Source organism: Oncorhynchus keta, chromosome 8, assembly GCF_023373465.1.
Source record: "Oncorhynchus keta strain PuntledgeMale-10-30-2019 chromosome 8, Oket_V2, whole genome shotgun sequence".
In the NCBI taxonomy this organism is placed as follows: Eukaryota; Metazoa; Chordata; class Actinopteri; order Salmoniformes; family Salmonidae; genus Oncorhynchus; species Oncorhynchus keta.
Genome location: NC_068428.1, coordinates 34533377 through 34551456, shown reverse-complemented (window position 1 = coordinate 34551456; position 18080 = coordinate 34533377). Strand labels below are relative to the sequence as shown.

The following is an 18080-nucleotide window of genomic DNA, read 5'->3' as shown; positions in this document are numbered from 1 at the left end:
CTGTCCGTCCAAACTGAGCAATCAGGGGAGAAGGGCCTTGGTCAGGGAGGTAACTAAGAACCCAATGGTCACTCTGACAGAGCTCCAGATTTCCTCTGTGGCGATGGCAGAAACTTCCAGAAAGACAACCATCTCTGAAGCATTCCACCAATCAGGCCTTTATGGTAGAGTGGCCAAACAGAAGCCACTTCTCAGTAAAATGCACATGACAGCCTGCTTGGAGTTTGCCAAAAGGCCCCTAAAGGATTCTCAGACCATGAGAAGGCCTAGGATAGGGTAAGTAATCCTTCTCTAATCCTTCTCACCCCACCCCCCCCCCCTAAAAAGATTTAGATGCACTATTGTAAAGTGGCTGTTCCACTGGATGTCATAAGGTGTATGCACCAATTTGTAAGTCGCTCTGGATAAGAGCGTCTGCTAAATGACTTAAATGTAAATGTAAATGTAATGAGAAACAAGATTCTCTGGTCTGATCAAACCAAGGTTAAACTCTTTGGCTTAAAGACTAGATGGAGAGGTCTTCTGGTCAGACTTCGAAGGTGCACACCACCCACCGCTTCTGATTATATTACTTGCAAATGTCCAGTCTCTAGAAAACAAGGTAGACAAAATAGGGCAATGGTTGCTTTCCAGAGAGACATCAGCGATTGTAACATAGTCTGTTTCACGGAAACATGGCTCTCTCGAGATATGCTTTAGGAGTCGATACAGCCACCTGGATTCTTTGTAAATCGTGCCCACACCAATAAACATCTCTCTGGGAAGAAGAATGGCGGGGGTGTATGTTTCATGATTAATGACTCATGGTGTAATTGTAACAACATACAGGAACTCAAGTCCTTTTGTTCATCTGAACTAGAATTCCTCACAATCAAATGCCAACGTATTACCTCCTCAGAGAATTCACCTCGGTTATTGTCACAGCCATGTATATTTAACAGATCTGACCACGACTCAATTTTGCTCCTCCCTTCCTATAGGGCAGAAACTTAAAAAGGATGTACCAGTGTTAAGAAATATTCAATGCAGGCCTGACCAATCGGAATCCACGCTTCAAGATTGTTTTGATCACGCGGACTAGGACATGTTCCAGGTAGCCTCAGAAAATAATATTGAACTATACGCTGATTCAGTGAGTGAGTTTATAAGGAAGTACGTAGGCCTTGTCACCTAAAACCCTCACAAACTTTTACAGATGCACAATTGAGAGCATCCTGTCGGGCTGCATCACCACCTTGTATGGCAATTACACCGCTCACAACCGCTAGGCTCTCCAGGGGGTGGTGCGGTCTGTACAACGCATCACTGGGGCAAACTACCTGCTCTCCAGGATACCTACAGCACCCAATGTCACAGGAAGGCCAAAAAGACCAAGGACAACAACCACCCGAGCCACTGCCTGTTCACCCTGTTACCATCCAGAAGGCGAAGTCAGTACAGGTACAAGCTGGGACCGAGAGACTGAAAAACAGCTTCTATCTCAAGGCCAACAGACTGGTAAACAGACATCACTAACACAGAGAGGCTGCTGCCTACATACAAATTTGAAGTCATTGGCCACTTTAATAAATGGATCACTAGTCACTTTAATAATGCCACTTTAATAATGTTTACATATCTTACTCATCTCATATGTGTATACTGTATTTTATTCCATCTATTGCGTCTTGCTTATAGCATTCTGTCATTGCTCATCCACATATTTATTATTCTATACCTTTAATTAGATTTGTGTCTATTATGGAAGTTGTGGAACTGTTAGATTACATGTTAGATATTGCTGCACTGTCGGAACTAGAAGCAGAAGCATTTTGCTACACTTGCAATTACATCTGCCAACCATGTGTATATGACCAATAAAATGTGATTTGATTTGAACGCCAAGTATGACGTCTGGAGGAATCCTGGCACCATCCCTACAGTGAAGAATGGTGGTGGCAGCATCATGCTGTAGGTGTAATGAATACTCAGGGAGAAAAGGTGTAGATTCCCCCGCGCAGAGTACGACAGATGTCTATTAAGACTTCGCAGAATGCAGGAATCGTGGTCACAGGCAGGCAATGGTCAAACACAGGTAGACAGTCAAAAACAAACAATACCTCACAACCATAAAAACAGAAAGAACTGAACTAAATAGGGAGCTGATGAGACCAGGTGAGAAACCAACACAGGGGAAATCAATGAACACAAATTAAATACAGGGCTACGTTCCAGAACACAAAGAAACAGGACTACGATCAAGAACACAAAGAAACAGGGCTATGTTCCAGAACACAAAGAAACAGGGCTATGTTCCAGAACACAAAGAAACAGGGCTACGTTCCAGAACACAAAGAAACAGGGCTACGTTCCAGAACACAAAGAAACAGGGCTATGTTCCAGAACACAAAGAAACAGGGCTACGTTCCAGAACACAAAGAAACAGGGCTACGTTCCAGAACACAAAGAAACAGGGCTACGTTCCAGAACACAAAGAAACAGGGCTACGTTCCAGAACACAAAGAAACAGGGCTACGTTCCAGAACACAAAGAAACAGGGCTACGTTCCAGAACACAAAGAAACAGGGCTATGTTCCAGAACACAAAGAAACAGGGCTACGTTTCAGAACACAAAGAAACAGGGCTATGTTCCAGAACACAAAGAAACAGGGCTATGTTCCAGAACACAAAGAAACAGGGCTACGATCAAGAACACAAAGAAACAGGGCTATGTTCCAGAACACAAAGAAACAGGGCTATGTTCCAGAATACAAAGAAACAGGGCTATGTTCCAGAACACAAAGAAACAGGGCTACGATCAAGAACACAAAGAAAAAGAACACAAGGTTGACTAAGAAAAGAAAAGCAGAACCTTACAGTAGGGATGTTTTCAGCGGCAGGGACTGCGAGACTAGTCAGGATCGGGGGAAAGATGAACGGAGCAAAGTAAAAAGAGATCCTTAATGAAAACCTGCTCCAGAGCACTCAAGACCTCAGACTGGGGTGAAGGTACACCTTCCAACAGGACAATGACCCTAAGCACACGACAAGACAATGCAGGACTGGCTTCTGGACAAGTCTCTGAATGTACAGAGCCCAGACTTGAACCCGATCAAACATTTCTGGAGAGACCTGAAAATAGCTGTGCAGTGACAATCCCCATCCTTGAGAGGATGTGCAGAGAAGAATGGGATAAACTCCACAAATACACGTGTGCCAAGCTTGTAGCTTCATACCCAAGAAGACCCAAGGCTGTAATTGCTGCCAAAGGTGCTTCAACAAAGTACTGAGTAAAGGGTCTAAATGCTTATCTAAAGTGGTGAAGTGATATAAAAGAGCAAGCATTTCTAAAAAACTGTTTTTGCTTTGTCATTATGGGGTATTGTGTGTAGATTGATGAGGGAAAAAACGATTGAATCAATTTTAGAATAAGGCTGTAACATAACAAAATGTGGAAAAAGTCAAGGGGTCTGAACTCTATCCGAATGCACTGTAGATGGCCACACAATAGGAAAATCATAATAATGCACATACCATACATATACATTGTATGAAAGAATATAATCCTTTTTGGATTGATCTAAACTTAACTAGGCCAATTGAAAACATCAAACCGGACACAAATAAAGCAAATGGCACGACACATGATATGATAAGACTCCGACTCAGATTTATGGCAAGTGGTCAAATTTCATGTAGTGCGTCTTTTGAGTGGTCAAAGCTAAGCAAATGACTTTGTATCTGGCTTTTAAATGCACCCATGTTCAATCTTGTTTCACGTAAATGTCGTTATATTTCAATATCTAGGACTAATGTTTTAACTATGACTCCAGCTGTGACAGATTTCAACCTAGGCATTTGGCATCCTCATCTGAATGTGTGTGTTTTGTCTCTGATTTCAAAAAATATTAATGATATAAAGTATTCTCTAAGAATGATATGAGAACCAATCCTCTCTCAGTTGAACGATGATTTCTGACATTGTTTTACTGTTTTCAGCAGAATATTAATAGGATCATTGCGGCTGTTTAAAAAAAATCTCAATATCAAATAATTTCCAGATATCGGTTTGTTAAGCTTTAAAACTTTAGGTTGGATGAAATTAGATGAAATATCGGATAGAGGTGTTGTTGCGGCTGAATGAGCGCTACCAGTCACTCACTGTCTGTCTCTCCCGCGGTTACCGAGACACCGGCAGGTTATACCACCTACTAGAGGCCTCAACCAGCTATCTGCTGGTCAGCGTTATCTCCTCTGAACTGCGGTACACCTCGTGTGATTGTTGCAGCCAGTGCCAGCAGCTCTTTTCTACATGGTTTTGCTAGGAGCGCAAATTTATCCGGGATAGCTATACTGCCCAAAACCGGATGCATTCTGAATTGAACAGTATTGCGTTTTTAATCATATGATATTTAAGTAGCCTAAGGAAGAACGGGAATCGTTTCCAGTAAGAACGATTTACAGTACGATACATTATGACAATCGAGTGAGTATTTGGTTTTCATTTAAATAACTCAATACACATTTGACCAGTGTCGCTGCGCCAATGTACTGTAGTGACCGCCTTTCAAACTGCTGAAGTACTTCGCTGAGAGACTGGAGCGGATGTTTCGCACTGAGTAGGTCGCTTTGCAACTCGCACTATCCACAGAGCGAGCCGGTGATGAGGGCTGGTCGGGATTGCGTTAGTATATTGGAAATTCAAAACGATTTTGGAATAATGGCGAAGTGAAAGTAAGGACGCCGAGGATGCAACATCTTGTTGGTAGAATACACGATGGACAAACGCCTGCCGTGAACGGTAAGAAAGGCACAAGCACTGTCCGTTTTCTGTTAATGAGGTTTCATCATTATCAAATCGTTAGAATGGCACATTGAAAAGTCAGGTACTTTGTCTAAACGTACTTTCTCATGCCCTTATCCATTGTAAATTATTTTCAAGAAATCCATGACTATGTATAGTTGGTGGCAAAATGGGTGTATAGTTCAAGTTGGTATTGATTTTAGATGGAATTACTCGTGTTGTTGTTTAGAATATTGCTGCATTCGGTTATCACTTTTCGCCTGCGCCGCCACCCTAGTCGCATTTGATGCCAGGCTGCGCGTGCATGTCCCATGGATAGGCTATTGAATCCTATATCAAGAAACAGTCATTGAGATTCAGCGATCATGATCAAACACGACTGACTGTGAGATAACGATATCCGTATTCATCTAGCTTTTCAATGATTTAATTGAGATGTAAAGGTACATTTATAGCAACGTTTTTAAGGGGACATGTGATTGGGGAATCAAATTTGACATGATTATTCTATTATCATGACCCAAATGCAGATAAACGGCTGTTAATGCATGATTAACGAAAATATAGCTTGTACAGTACATGCATGAGCATGTTACAGATTATCCTGGCACATTCAAATACTTTGGAGCCATCTGTGACTTGAAGTGCACCAATTCTGCACTATTCTGTCCCTGTCATTACACTGCATGCATATTCAGGCATGAACAGGGGTGGCTGGGAGCCTAGTGGTTAGAGCATTGGGCCAGTAACGCAAAGGTTGCTGGTTTGAATCCCTGAGCTGTCAATGTCTGCTGGAAAAATAACTGCTTGCATTGCTGGAATTGTTGCTTACATATTATGTGTAGGAGCCTGGGGATTCATTTTCAAGAACTACTGAATACTAGGGATACACTGTGAGTACCCAAAACACCGCATCCAGTACTGTTGCTTTGCCAAGTTGGCTGCATCCTATGTAATAGTTGGATGAACTGATGGGAAAATAAGTCATCTTATCCAAAGTGTGGAGTCCTATGGTGACATGTTCCATTTAGAGGTGGGGGTGGAGAGAACACCATTGAAAAGAAACACGGAAAATGTGTTGGGTATTCATGCCACCTTCATGTTCTTTCATTTGAAGCACATGCAATCATGCCTGTAAAATTATTTTCTGACTTTGGGACTATAATGGTATATTTGCACAAAGCAATGTTCTGAAATATTCATCATCAATTTTTTCCCATCCAAGAACTAAAAACTGTTTTGTAGTGAATTCTTCTTTCGTAAGCCATTAAGGTCCTCACCTTTAAAGTACCCAAAGTGTGTAGAATCAAAATCATTAGATATTTGTAAATATGTTATTTTAGGTGGGTGCAAACACAGAACCTTGTGGTTTTGAAATTTCAATCTGGGTTCATCCATAAGGTTCTTTCTGGCACAGAATGTTACAAATATTTATATTTCAATAGAAAAGTACAGATATTTAATGATTAAATAAATAGAATGCTCTTCTTTCTAATCCCATCAACAAATGTATTGTTAATGGTTGTCACACATTTGTTAAAGCGCTAGTTCACTAAAATGACAAGTACACTGTAGCCTATGGAGAACTAGCAACATTGCTAAAGCTTAGCTCTGGATGAGTAAACTGATACATTTTTCTCGTCTCTGACACCCACAGTCAGTTAACTACTTGCTAGTTATCAATACAATGTGGTATGCTAATCCTTCCATGGAGGTTTTCATATTGATATGGAACAAGACAAAAACAGCAATGCCTCTCCAATGCGCCTTTACCTTCGTGGGAATTGGCTTATATGGACATGGCTAAATTGAACTGTTTCTTACAGAAGGCAATGCAGAGAAACAGATGGTCGTTTTGCTGCACATAGAAAGGCGTCCGGGGTGCATTCAGGTGCGTGTGCAGCAGTAAATTCTCTTCACAATAGACGAACATGGGCTCATTCTGTTCAGAACAACCCAGGACATGACACCATGTCATCTTGTAACTGTACATCAAACATAGTGATCATGAATGTGGCTGGGCTCCCTGCCTGTGCCATTAAACCCCTACAACTCATCCAGAACGCCGCAGCCCGTCTGGTGTTCAACCTTCCCAAGTTCTCTCACGTCACCCCGCTCCTCCGCTCTCTCCACTGGCTTCCAGTTGAAGCTCGCATCCGCTACAAGACCATGGTGCTTGCCTACGGAGCTGTGAGGGGAACGGCACCTCAGTACCTCCAGGCTCTGATCAGGCCCTACACCCAAACAAGGGCACTGCGTTCATCCACCTCTGGCCTGCTCGCCTCCCTACCACTGAGGAAGTACAGTTCCCGCTCAGCCCAGTCAAAACTGTTCGCTGCTCTGGCCCCCAATGGTGGAACAAACTCCCTCACGACGCCAGGACAGCGGAGTCAATCACCACCTTCCGGAGACACCTGAAACCCCACCTCTTCAAGGAATACCTAGGATAGGGTAAGTAATCCTTCTCACCCCCCCCCCCCAAAAAAAAGATTTAGATGCACTATTGTAAAGTGGCTGTTCCACTGGATGTCATAAGGTGTATGCACCAATTTGTAAGTCGCTCTGGATAAGAGCGTCTGCTAAATGACTTAAATGTAAATATAAATGTAAATGAATGTTGACACTGTATATGACATGAAATTTATAATATGGAAATGTGAAGTGCACATTTGGACTCACGGGTGTTTGGCTTACTTGTATGGCATCAAAGTGGCATTTATTATAATCCTCAACGTCTCATATTTCAAATACATAGAGTCCTCTTAATTTACAGCTTTTCTCTCATTCGGAACACTTTTTTTTAAGTTGCCCAATTAGCAGTAGGGCTGGAGGCCATTTCTTGTTGCGTTCAGAACGTCTGTCAGTCAAAACCCATACAGGACTGTGAAGCTCAGAGCCTGAGCTCTGATGTAATTTATAGCATGTTACTGTGTTCCACTGTTACTGTGTTCATTTGTTTTTCCATAAAGAGCTTAAATGATGGTCATTCTTCTGAACAAGTGGTGAAAAACATCTAAGTAATTGTAAAAGAGGATCAAGCCTTGCTCTGGCTTTTTCTCCCCCTCAATTGCTGTATGTCTACAACAGAAACGTAGTAGTAGTGTTGCTTCAGAGAAATGATATTGCATACTCTTGAATAGCAGCAATGAAATATGTATTTTGGCTTAGAAAGCAGATGAGCTGCAGTACTGTGTTTTTAACCATGAAGTTTCTATTTCAGAACTTGACTTTCCCAGTATTTCCATGCAATACAGTCACGTGTTCAAGAATGTGTGAAGAAAAAATAATGAGCACCTTCCACAACATGCTCTCCAAACCTGCAGTGCTAGTTCTAAGATATTTATAAAACTGGTCCTAGATTCTCTGTCCTGCCAGAGCTGCCTGTGAAGTCAGTCCACAGCGGTCAGTCTGTGTGAAGTAGTTTACAGAGGCACCGCCAACAATAGGCTAACCTTAATACCTGTGCTACGCAGCCAGGAACACTTAACTCCCTCCCTGGTGGAGCTAGCTGGCTCACTACCACGTCACAGCAGGCAGGTCATGCAGAGGGAAGGGATCCTGGCTATAGTGCTCACTGCTAAACCCATTCTTCTTAGGGACGTGGTCCCGTGGTGGGAACATCAATCAGCAGAAATGTTCAAGAGCGCCACCTATAGAGGTTGATAAAACTCAAACTTTCATTAAAATGGACATACAATAAACTGAATTAAAGCTACACTCGTTGTGAATCTATCCACCGAGTCAGATTTGTAAAATGCTTTTCGGCGAAAGCATGAGAAGCTATTATCTGATACCATGCACCCTCAAAATACTGCAACGTCACCTAACACGACAGATTTTGCGTTAGCCGGTGCAATCCAAAACGCAGAAATAAAATATAAAACATTCATTACCTTTGACAAGCTTCTTTCTTGGCACTCCTAGATGTCCCATAAACATAATTTAGGGTCTTTTTTCGATTAAATCGGTCCATATATAGCCTAGATATCGATCTAAGAATACTGTGTGAACAACGGAAAAAAATAGCTTTTTCTAACGTAACGTCATTTTTTTTAATTAAAAAAGTTGACGATAAACTTTCACAAAACACTTCGAAATACTTTTGTAATGCAACTTTAGGTATTAGTACACGTTAATAAGCGATAAAATTCATCAGGAGGCGATGTAAATTCTATAGATGTCGTCTCGAAAAAATGTCTTGGAGAGAGCTCGACCAAAACATCCGGTCGGAGACCGGAGGGAATCGGTTCCCTTGATTCGGTTAGACCAAGAATCAAATGTGAATCAAATGACAAGACCCTAGACAACGTGTGGAAGCTGTAGGCACTGCAACCTCGGCCTAATTTAATTCGGTTCACTTTGAACAATTCCTTGAAGTCGCGCATGGATATTTATTTCCATTTTCAGTGATCAGATTTTCATGCACTTTTCGATGAAACGCACGTTCTGTTATAGTCACAGCCGTAATTTAACCAGTTTTAGAAACGTCTGAGTGTTTTCTATCCACACATACTAATCATATGCATATACTATATTCCTGGCATGAATAGCAGGGCGCTGAAATGTTGCGTGATTTTTAACAAAAAGCTGCGAAAAGCTGCTTAAATTCTCGACTTCCCTAACAGGTTAAGAGATGGCCTTTGCCTCACAGGGATTAGAAACATGCCCCTAATTTACTTACTATTAACCATTTCACACTACAGCGGGGCGATATAGCCAAAATATCATATCACGGTATTTGACAGTATTTTATGTTTTTGAGTAGTGACCCTAGGGTGGCAACACATACAAAAGTGATTTCAATGGGTCTTTCTCCATTCTGATTGTTTTATACTGTTCAATTCTACTTCAACCAAGAATCAGTTTCTGCATTTTCATAAATTTTGGCATTTTCTGCACTCAATTGAGATAATTTCCCATGTAGGGCAAACAATCTAGGCCTTATGTTGCAATTGCAATTTGACTTGCGATTTAGAGTAAAACATTTGGGTGAACTGTTGGAATCATGGAAATACAATGTATAGTTAGAATATAATAGTTGGCACTTTGAATACAGCGATGTTTGACATGACGACAAATGAAAATGCCAGGGAGAAGTTATTGTGACATGGTAGGAACCAAAGTGTTGATAAGTGATTCTTAGGGGACCTTATAATCTTTGGCTACATTGAATGTATTTTCTTAGCTATATCATGTGGCTAACATACAGTATTCAGGCTTTGCATATTCCTTGATATACCGCCCTGCCCTAATTCACACCATACCTCCCATGAGCACGCTCCAACTTCATGGTGACATGGCTGCATGGAGGTCACAGCTCAAATCTCAAGGATGTAGAGTTGGTGGAGGGGTTAACAGACAAAGAAAATCACATCCAGATTCTGCCATTTTACAAGGAATCTGATTCCCCACCTTTTTATTGCACAACATCTGTATTGGTAACTGTATGTCACTATATTAATGTTTTTCATATGAATCCATCCCCCTTCTCCCAATCTGTATTCTGGGAGCCCCTGAACATAGACCTTAAATAGACAAATAGACACTTATTCTTGTGATTGTATTCTAATGACAACATTAAAATCACTCTTGTGAGGATTCTTTATTCCTTGTGTAGCAACAACATATAGACCATTTATTGGTCTATTTAATGTGAAAAGTTCTACTGGTTGGGTTGGATCGCACTCTGGTGCAGGCCTTTGGGCTCTCTAATAATACCTCTCTAAGCAGCCCCTGGGCTGGGCCTCTCAGAGGATCTGCTAGCTATAAATAATGTCACATATGTCACCGTTCTTCTGACTGACGCACACTAAGCCCCATTCTTAGCTGCCTGCACACTACACAGGACGCACAGCACAGAGAGCGTGCACGGTTGTGTGGTGTGTCTGAGGGACTGAGCTATGGGACTCCAACTGTGTGTGTGTGTTTGTGTAGGGGATTGGGAGGTGACATAGACCTCAGGCCTGCTTCTCTCTATCTCTTCATCCACCTCTTCATATTACTCCTGGTTTTATCACCTCTCTGCATCGTTGGTGTTTTCTTCCTTACTCACTAAGCTTGCCCTCTCTGCCTCGCTACGCTCTCTCTCTATCTCCTCTCCTCCTTTCCCCTCCCACGTAGCTTGCCCTCTCTGCCCCTCTCTCCCTCCCCTCTCCTCCTTTCCCCTCCCAACCAGCTTCCCCTCTCTGCTTCACTACGCTCTCCCTCTCTCCCTCCATCCCCTCTCCTCCTCTCCTCTCCCACCCAGCTTTCCCTCTCTGCCTCGCAACGCTCCCTCTCCATCCCCTCTTCTCCTCTCTCCTCCCATCCAGCTTGCCCTCCCTGCCTCACTCTCCCTCCCCTCTCCTCCTCTCCCCACCCACCCAGCTTGCACTCCTGACTGGCAGACTGTGGAACCTGCCAGAGAAAGAGGTTACTGCCACTTTGTTTTGCCAAATATATTTTCTGAGAATTTTACACGCCCTTCAGCATAAGGAAACAATAGCATCGCTGTGGGACGTATAAAGACTGCTTGCTGTGCTGAGCACTAAAACCATCACAATTGTTTTACAGTCTTAAAGGGATACTTCAGGATTTTGTCAATGAAGCCCTTAGTCTACTTCCCCAGAGTCAAATGAACTCATGGTAACCATTTTCATGTCTCTGTCCAGTATGAAAGAAGTTGAAGGTAGTTTGGCTCGCCAATGCGCAATGACTGGTAGCCTATGGGTATCTGCTAGCATGCTAGACTTCCCGTCATTGCACTAATGCTAGTTAGCAACTTCATTCAAACTGCACACAGAGACATAAAAACGATATCCACAAGTTCATCAGACTATGCGAAAGTAGATTAAAAATAAATATGCATTTCACCTTTATTTAACCAGGTAGGCCAGTTGAGAACAAGTTCTCATTTACAACTGCGACCTGGCCAAGATAAAGCAAAGCAGTTTGACAAAAAACAACAAAACAGAGATACACATGGGATAAACAAACGTACAGTCAATAGCACAATAGAAAAAAATCTGTATAAAGTTTGTGCTAATGAAGTAAGAAGGTAAGGCAATAAATAGGCCATAATACCAAAGTAATTACAATTTAGCAATTAACACTGGAGTGATAGATGTGCAGATGAGGATCTGCAAGTAGAAATACTGGTGTGCAAAAGAGCAGAAAAACAAAAACAAATATGGGTATGAGGTAGGTAGTAGGATGGGCTATTTACAGATGGGCTGTGTACAGCCGCAGCGATCGGTAAGCTGCTCTGACAGCTGATGCTTAAAATTAGCGAGGGAGATATAAGTCTCCAACTTCAGTGATTTTTGCAATTCTTTCCAGTCATTGGCAGCAGAGAACTGGAAGGAAAGGTGGCCAAGAAGTGTTGGCTTTGGGGATGACCAGTGAAATATACCTGCTGGAGCGCGTGCTATGGGTGGGTGTTGCTGTGGTGACCAGTGAGCTGAGATAAGGCAGAGCTTTACCTAGCAAAGACTTATAGATGACCTGGAGCCAGTGGGTTTGGCGCCGAATATGCAGTGAAGACCAGCCAACGAGAGCATACAGGTCATAGTGGTGGGTAGTATATGGGGCTTTGGTGACAAAATGGATTGCACCTTGATAGACTGCATACAATTTGATGAGTAGAGTGTTGGAGGCTATTTTGTAAATGACATCGCCGAAGTCGAGGATCGGTAGGATAGTGGAGATGCTTAACTTCTTGCGTCGAGCAATCCCGTATCCGGGAGCGTAATCATACCCTCAAGCTCATTACCATAACGCAACGTTAACTATTCATGAAAATCGCAAATGAAATGAAATATAAATATATTGGCTCACAAGCTTAGCCTTTTGTTAACAACACTGTCATCTCAGATTTTCAAAATATGCTTTTCAACCATAGCTACACAAGCATTTGTGTAAGAGTATTGATAGCTAGTATAGCATTAAGCTTAGCATTCAGCAGGCAACATTTTCACAAAAACAAGAAAAGCATTCAAATAAAATAATTTACCTTTGAAGAACTTCGGATGTTTTCAATGAGACTCTCAGTTAGATAGCAAAGGTTCAGTTTCTCCAAAAATATTATTTGTGTAGGAGAAATCGCTTCGCTTTGTTCAAAAACCCTGAAAAGAAAAAACCCTGAAAATTCAGTCATTACATCGCCAAACTTTTTTCCAAATTAACTCCATAATATCGACAGAAACATGGAACACGTTGTTTAGAATCAATCATCAAGGTGCTTTTCACATATCTATTCGATGATAAGTCATTCGTGGCAGTTGGGTTTCTCCTCTGAAGCAAATGGAAAAATACACGCAGCTGGAGATTACGCAATAATTGCAACGGAGGACACCAAGAGAGCACCAGGTAAATGTAGTCTCTTATGGTCAATCTTCCAATGATATGCCTACAAATACGTCACAATGCTGCAGACACCTTGGGGAAATGACAGAAAGTGTAGGCTCATTCCTTGCGCATTCACAGCCATATAAGGAGACATTGGAACACAGCGCCTTCAAAATCTGGGGCATTTCCTGTTTGAAATTTCATCTTGGTTTTGCCTGTAGCATCAGTTCTGTGGCACTGACAGATAATATCTTTGCAGTTTTGGAAACGTCAGTGTTTTTTCTTTCCAAAGCTGTCAATTATATGCATAGTCGATCATCTTTTCGTGACAAAATATCTTGTTTAAAACGGGAACGTTTTTTTTATCCAAAAATTAAAAAAGCGCCCCCTATATCGAAGAAGTTAATATGAGTCTGGACTGAGAGTTTACAGTCTAGCCAGACACCTAGGTATTTATCGTTGTCCACATATTCTAAGTCAGAACCATCCACAGTAATGATGCTAGTCGGGCGGGCGGGTGGGTGCCGGCAGCGATCAGTTGAAGAGCATGGACTTAGTTTTACTAGCATTTAAAAGCAGTTGGAGGCCATGGAAGGAGTGTTGTATGGCATTGAAGCTTGTTTGGAGGTTTGTTAACACAGTGTCCAAAGAAGGGCCAGATGTATACAGAATGGTGTCGTCTGCGTAGAGGTGGATCAAAGAATCACCCGCAGCAAGAGCGTCATCATTGATATATACAGAGAAAAGAGTCGGCCCGAGAATTGAACCCTGTGGCACCCCATAGAGATTGCCAGAGGTACGGACAACAGGCCCTTTGATTTGACACACTGAACTCTATCTGAGAAGTAGTTAGTGAACCAGGCGTGGCAGTCATTAGAGAAACCAAGGCTGTTGAGTCTGCCGATAAGAATAATGTGATTGACAGAGTCAAGTCTTGGCCAGGTCGATGAAGACGGCTGCACAGTACTGTCTTTTAAAGTACTGTCTTTTATGCGGTTATGATATCGTTTAGGACCTTGAGCATGGCTAAGGTGCATCCGTGACCAGCCGGGAAACTGGATTGCAATAGCGGAGAAGGAACGATGGGATTCGAAATTGTCGGTGATCTGTTTGTTAACTTGGCTTTGGAAGACTTTGGAAGGGCAGGGCAGGATGGATTTAGGTCTGTAACAGTTTGGGTCTAGAGTGTCTCCCTCTTTGAAGAGGGGATTGACTGCGGCCGCTTTCCAATCTTTAGGAATCTCAGACGATATGAGAGGTTGAACAGGCTAGTAATAGGGGTTGTAACAATGGCGGCAGATCATTTTAGGAAGAGAGGGTCCAGATTGTCTTGCCTAGCTGATTTGTAGGGATCCAGATTTTGCATCTGTTTCATAACATCAGCTGCCTGGATTTGGGTGAAGGAGAAGCGAGGGAGGGGACTTGGGCCAGTTGCTGCGGGGGGTGCAGAGCTGTTGGCCGGGGTTGGGGTAGCCAGGTGGAAAGCATGGCCAGCCGTAGAGAAATACTTGTTGAAATTCTTGATTATCGTGGCTTTTTCGGTGGTGACAGTGTTTCCTAGCCTCAGTGCAGTGGGCAGCTGGGAGGAGGTGCTCTTATTCTCCATGGTCTTTACAGTGTCCCAAAACTTTTTGGAATTAGTGCTGCAGGATGCAAATTTCTATTTGAGAAAGCTAGCCTTTGCTTTCCTAACTGACTGTGTATATTGGTTCCTGACTTCCTTGAAAAGTTGCATATCGCGGGGACTTTTCGATGCTAGTGCAGTACACCACAGATAAAGGGACTCATTCCCAAAATCCCAAATTATCCCTTTAAACCACAACACCAAGCACAGGGAAACACACCCACAATTACTTCAAAATTGCTGACCAACAGGCCTGAGATCAGATGTAACGTGGCACCTAAAAACTGAATTCATAAGCTTTTTAGCTACAAGCATTCCCACAATGTTTAAATACATAGAGAGTATTGAGAGTTAACGCTTTCCTCAAAGGTGTCAATATCTCCTACTGTATCCTGTACGTGAGGCATTTATAATTCCTTTGATACTGCAACACCCATAAAGGTGTCATAACTGGTTCCATAAAGGGTGTTATGAATGCCTTATGTACACTCCCTTCCAGTAAAGTGTTACCATTATAGCAAAGCTTCCACAAATAACAAACAGTGGTGCCATCTGATAGCAACCAACAACTGGTTTAATATTCATGTCAACCATCTCCTTCAGCAACTTGGCATCTATTTCAAAAGAGAGCGACAACATTGCCTAATGTTTATTGAGCCACCTTACAGATCCTTTAATATCCATGCACGTCAGTGGAGGCTGCTGAGGGGAGGACGGCTCATAATAATGGCTGGAATGGAGCAAATGGAATGGCATCAAACATGGAAACAAGTGTGTTTGATGTATTTGATACCGTTCCTCTTATTTCTCTCCAGCCATTACCATGAGCCAGTCCTCCCCTATTAAGGTGCCACCAACCTCCAGTGATACACGGTGATTGTATTGTATGTTGCTAGGCACCATTGATTAGCCATGGTTCACATAAGCAATAGTGTAGAAATTAAATTCTCCCTTAATTTTAACTCTTAAAGTGTTTCATGCTGTGAAGCTGAATGCTAGCACTAGGATGTGTTCACTCTTAAACCTGGGTTGAGTGCTCCACTGGCAGGCCCTTACTGTTTCCTGCCAGTGGAGGCTGCGAGCCTGAGTGTCAGTCAGAGCACCAAAGGCATTAGGCTAAAAGGACTAAAAGGCTCAAGAGATGAAAGCTCCTCTGCACAGACAGGCACTGCACTCAACTATATAAGCCTGGACTCCCTGGCTGTACATAGGCGTAGCCTAGACTCCCTGGCTGTACATAGGCATGGCCTAGACTCCCTGGCTGTACATAGGTGTAGCCTGGACTCCCTGGCTGTACATAGCGGTAGCATGGACTCCCTGGCTGTACATAGGCGTAGCCTGGACTCCCTGGCTGTACATAGGCGTATCCTGGACTCTCTGGCTGTACATAGGCGTAGCCTGGACTCCCTGGCTGTACATAGGCTTAGCCTGGACTCCCTGGCTGTACATAGGCGTAGCCTGGACTCCCTGGCTGTACATAGGCGTAGCTTGGACTCCCTGGCTGTACAGAGGCGTAGCCTGGACTCCCTGGCTGTACATAGGCATAGCCTGGACTCCCTGGCTGTACATAGGCGTAGCCTGGACTCCCTGGCTGTACATAGGCGTAGCCTGGACTCCCTGGCTGTACATAGGCGTAGCCTGGACTCCCTGGCTGTACATAGGCGTAGCCTGGACTCCCTGGCTGTACATAGGCTTAGCCTGGACTCGCTGGCTGTACATAGGCGTAGCCTGGACTCGCTGGCTGTACATAGGCGTAGCCTGGACTCCCTGGCTGTACATAGGCGTAGCCTGGACTCCCTGGCTGTACATAGGCATAGCCTGGACTCCCTGGCTGTACATAGGCTTGGCCTGGACTCCCTGGCTGTACATAGGCTTGGCCTGGACTCCCTGGCTGTACATAGGCGTAGCCTGGACTCCCTGGCTGTACATAGGCGTAGCCTGGACTCCCTGGCTGTACATAGGCGTAGCCTGGACTCCCTGGCTGTACATAGGCGTAGCCTGGACTCCCTGGCTGTACATAGGCGTAGCCTGGACTCCCTGGCTGTACATAGGCGTAGCCTGGACTCCCTGGCTGTACATAGGCTTAGCCTGGACTCCCTGGCTGTACATAGGCTTAGCCTGGACTCCCTGGCTGTACATAGGCGTAGCCTGGACTCCCTGGCTGTACATAGGCGTAGCCTGAAGTCCCTGGCTGTACATAGGCCTTGCCTGGACTCTCTTGCTGTACATAGGCGTAGCCTGGACTCCCTGGCTGTACATAGGCTTAGCCTGGACTCCCTGGCTGTACATAGGCTTAGCCTGGACTCCCTGGCTGTACATAGGCTTAGCCTGGACTCCATGGCTATACATCGGCCTTGCCTGGACTCCCTGTCTGTCTTACTCCTGATGTGGTCCTTCTGTAGCTCAGTTGGTAGAGCATGGCGCTTGTAACGCCAGGGTAGTGGGTTCGATTCCCGGGACCACCCATACGTAGAATGTATGCACACATGACTGTAAGTCGCTTTGGATAAAAGCATCTGCTAAATGGCATATATTATTATATTATTATGTCAGAGAAGAGAAGACAGCAGCAAGTCTCATTTGTTGTTACAACCACTGCAATGTCCCCTCATCAGCCATTGATTCTGTCCTTGGACCAGCAGCATCCCTAAAGCTGGGATTAGATGATCACGCCTGTTTCATCAAACAGTGAACAGAACATATATGGGTAGAACAGGGTGTTCAATCAAAAGGGATGGATGTGGATTATACACAGAACAGTGGTTTAGCCTGCTCCCAGATCAGTCTTGTTAAATCCTATGGTCATTATCACGAGTTGGCATCAGAAACAAATCTGCGACCAGGCTAGGTTTGTCTTGTCCCTTCTGGTGAGGGTTCAGCTGGCAGTATCGCGTGCCACCTACCCAAACAGACCTATGCCCAGTTTAGTCATGTTGTCCATTTTTGCTCAGTTGTGGAGGTGGATAAACAAGTTTTATCGGTTGGATTTTAGTGTTGCCCCCCCAAAAAATGGTCCCAAATGTTGTTGTTTTTTTGGTTCCAAATGGTTGGATGTAGCGAATAAGGCTAAGCTAACCCCTCCATTGACATATTTGAAGAATGCACTGCAATTATCTATTTTGATTTGGGACGGTTACTAAAGATTAGGGTGGATCATTCACGGGACAAAAAGTTGGTTGAGAATCAGAATTATTGGGCCATTTATAAATAACGTATGGTTTGTAATTGTGGGATGTTGTCTTAGTTAAATAGCAGACGATCAAAGCAAAATAGGACAAAGAGTCATCATTTCCCACTCTCAAGCCTGTCTGTGCAAATCCAAAAGTGGGCCCAAAGCCAAATCCACTG

The 18080-nt window shown here is 43.5% G+C and overlaps 2 protein-coding genes across 2 annotated transcripts in view; both read left to right on the top strand.

The window, feature by feature from the left end:
• The first annotated feature begins 4263 nt into the window (after window positions 1-4263).
• LOC118387219 (leucine-rich repeat and fibronectin type-III domain-containing protein 2-like) overlaps window positions 4264-18080 on the top strand; it is a 175054-nt gene continuing 161237 nt past the window's right edge. Inside the window, exon 1 of the mRNA XM_052524039.1 lies at window positions 4264-4780. The gene's annotated coding sequence lies outside the window, so the exon portion shown is untranslated. The remainder of the gene's footprint in view (window positions 4781-18080) is intronic.
• Window positions 7134-18080, top strand: part of LOC118370408 (4-galactosyl-N-acetylglucosaminide 3-alpha-L-fucosyltransferase 9-like) — a 320212-nt gene continuing 309265 nt past the window's right edge. The window contains exon 1 of the mRNA XM_052524043.1: window positions 7134-7234. Coding sequence (XP_052380003.1) covers window positions 7134-7234 — 101 coding nt within the window. The remainder of the gene's footprint in view (window positions 7235-18080) is intronic.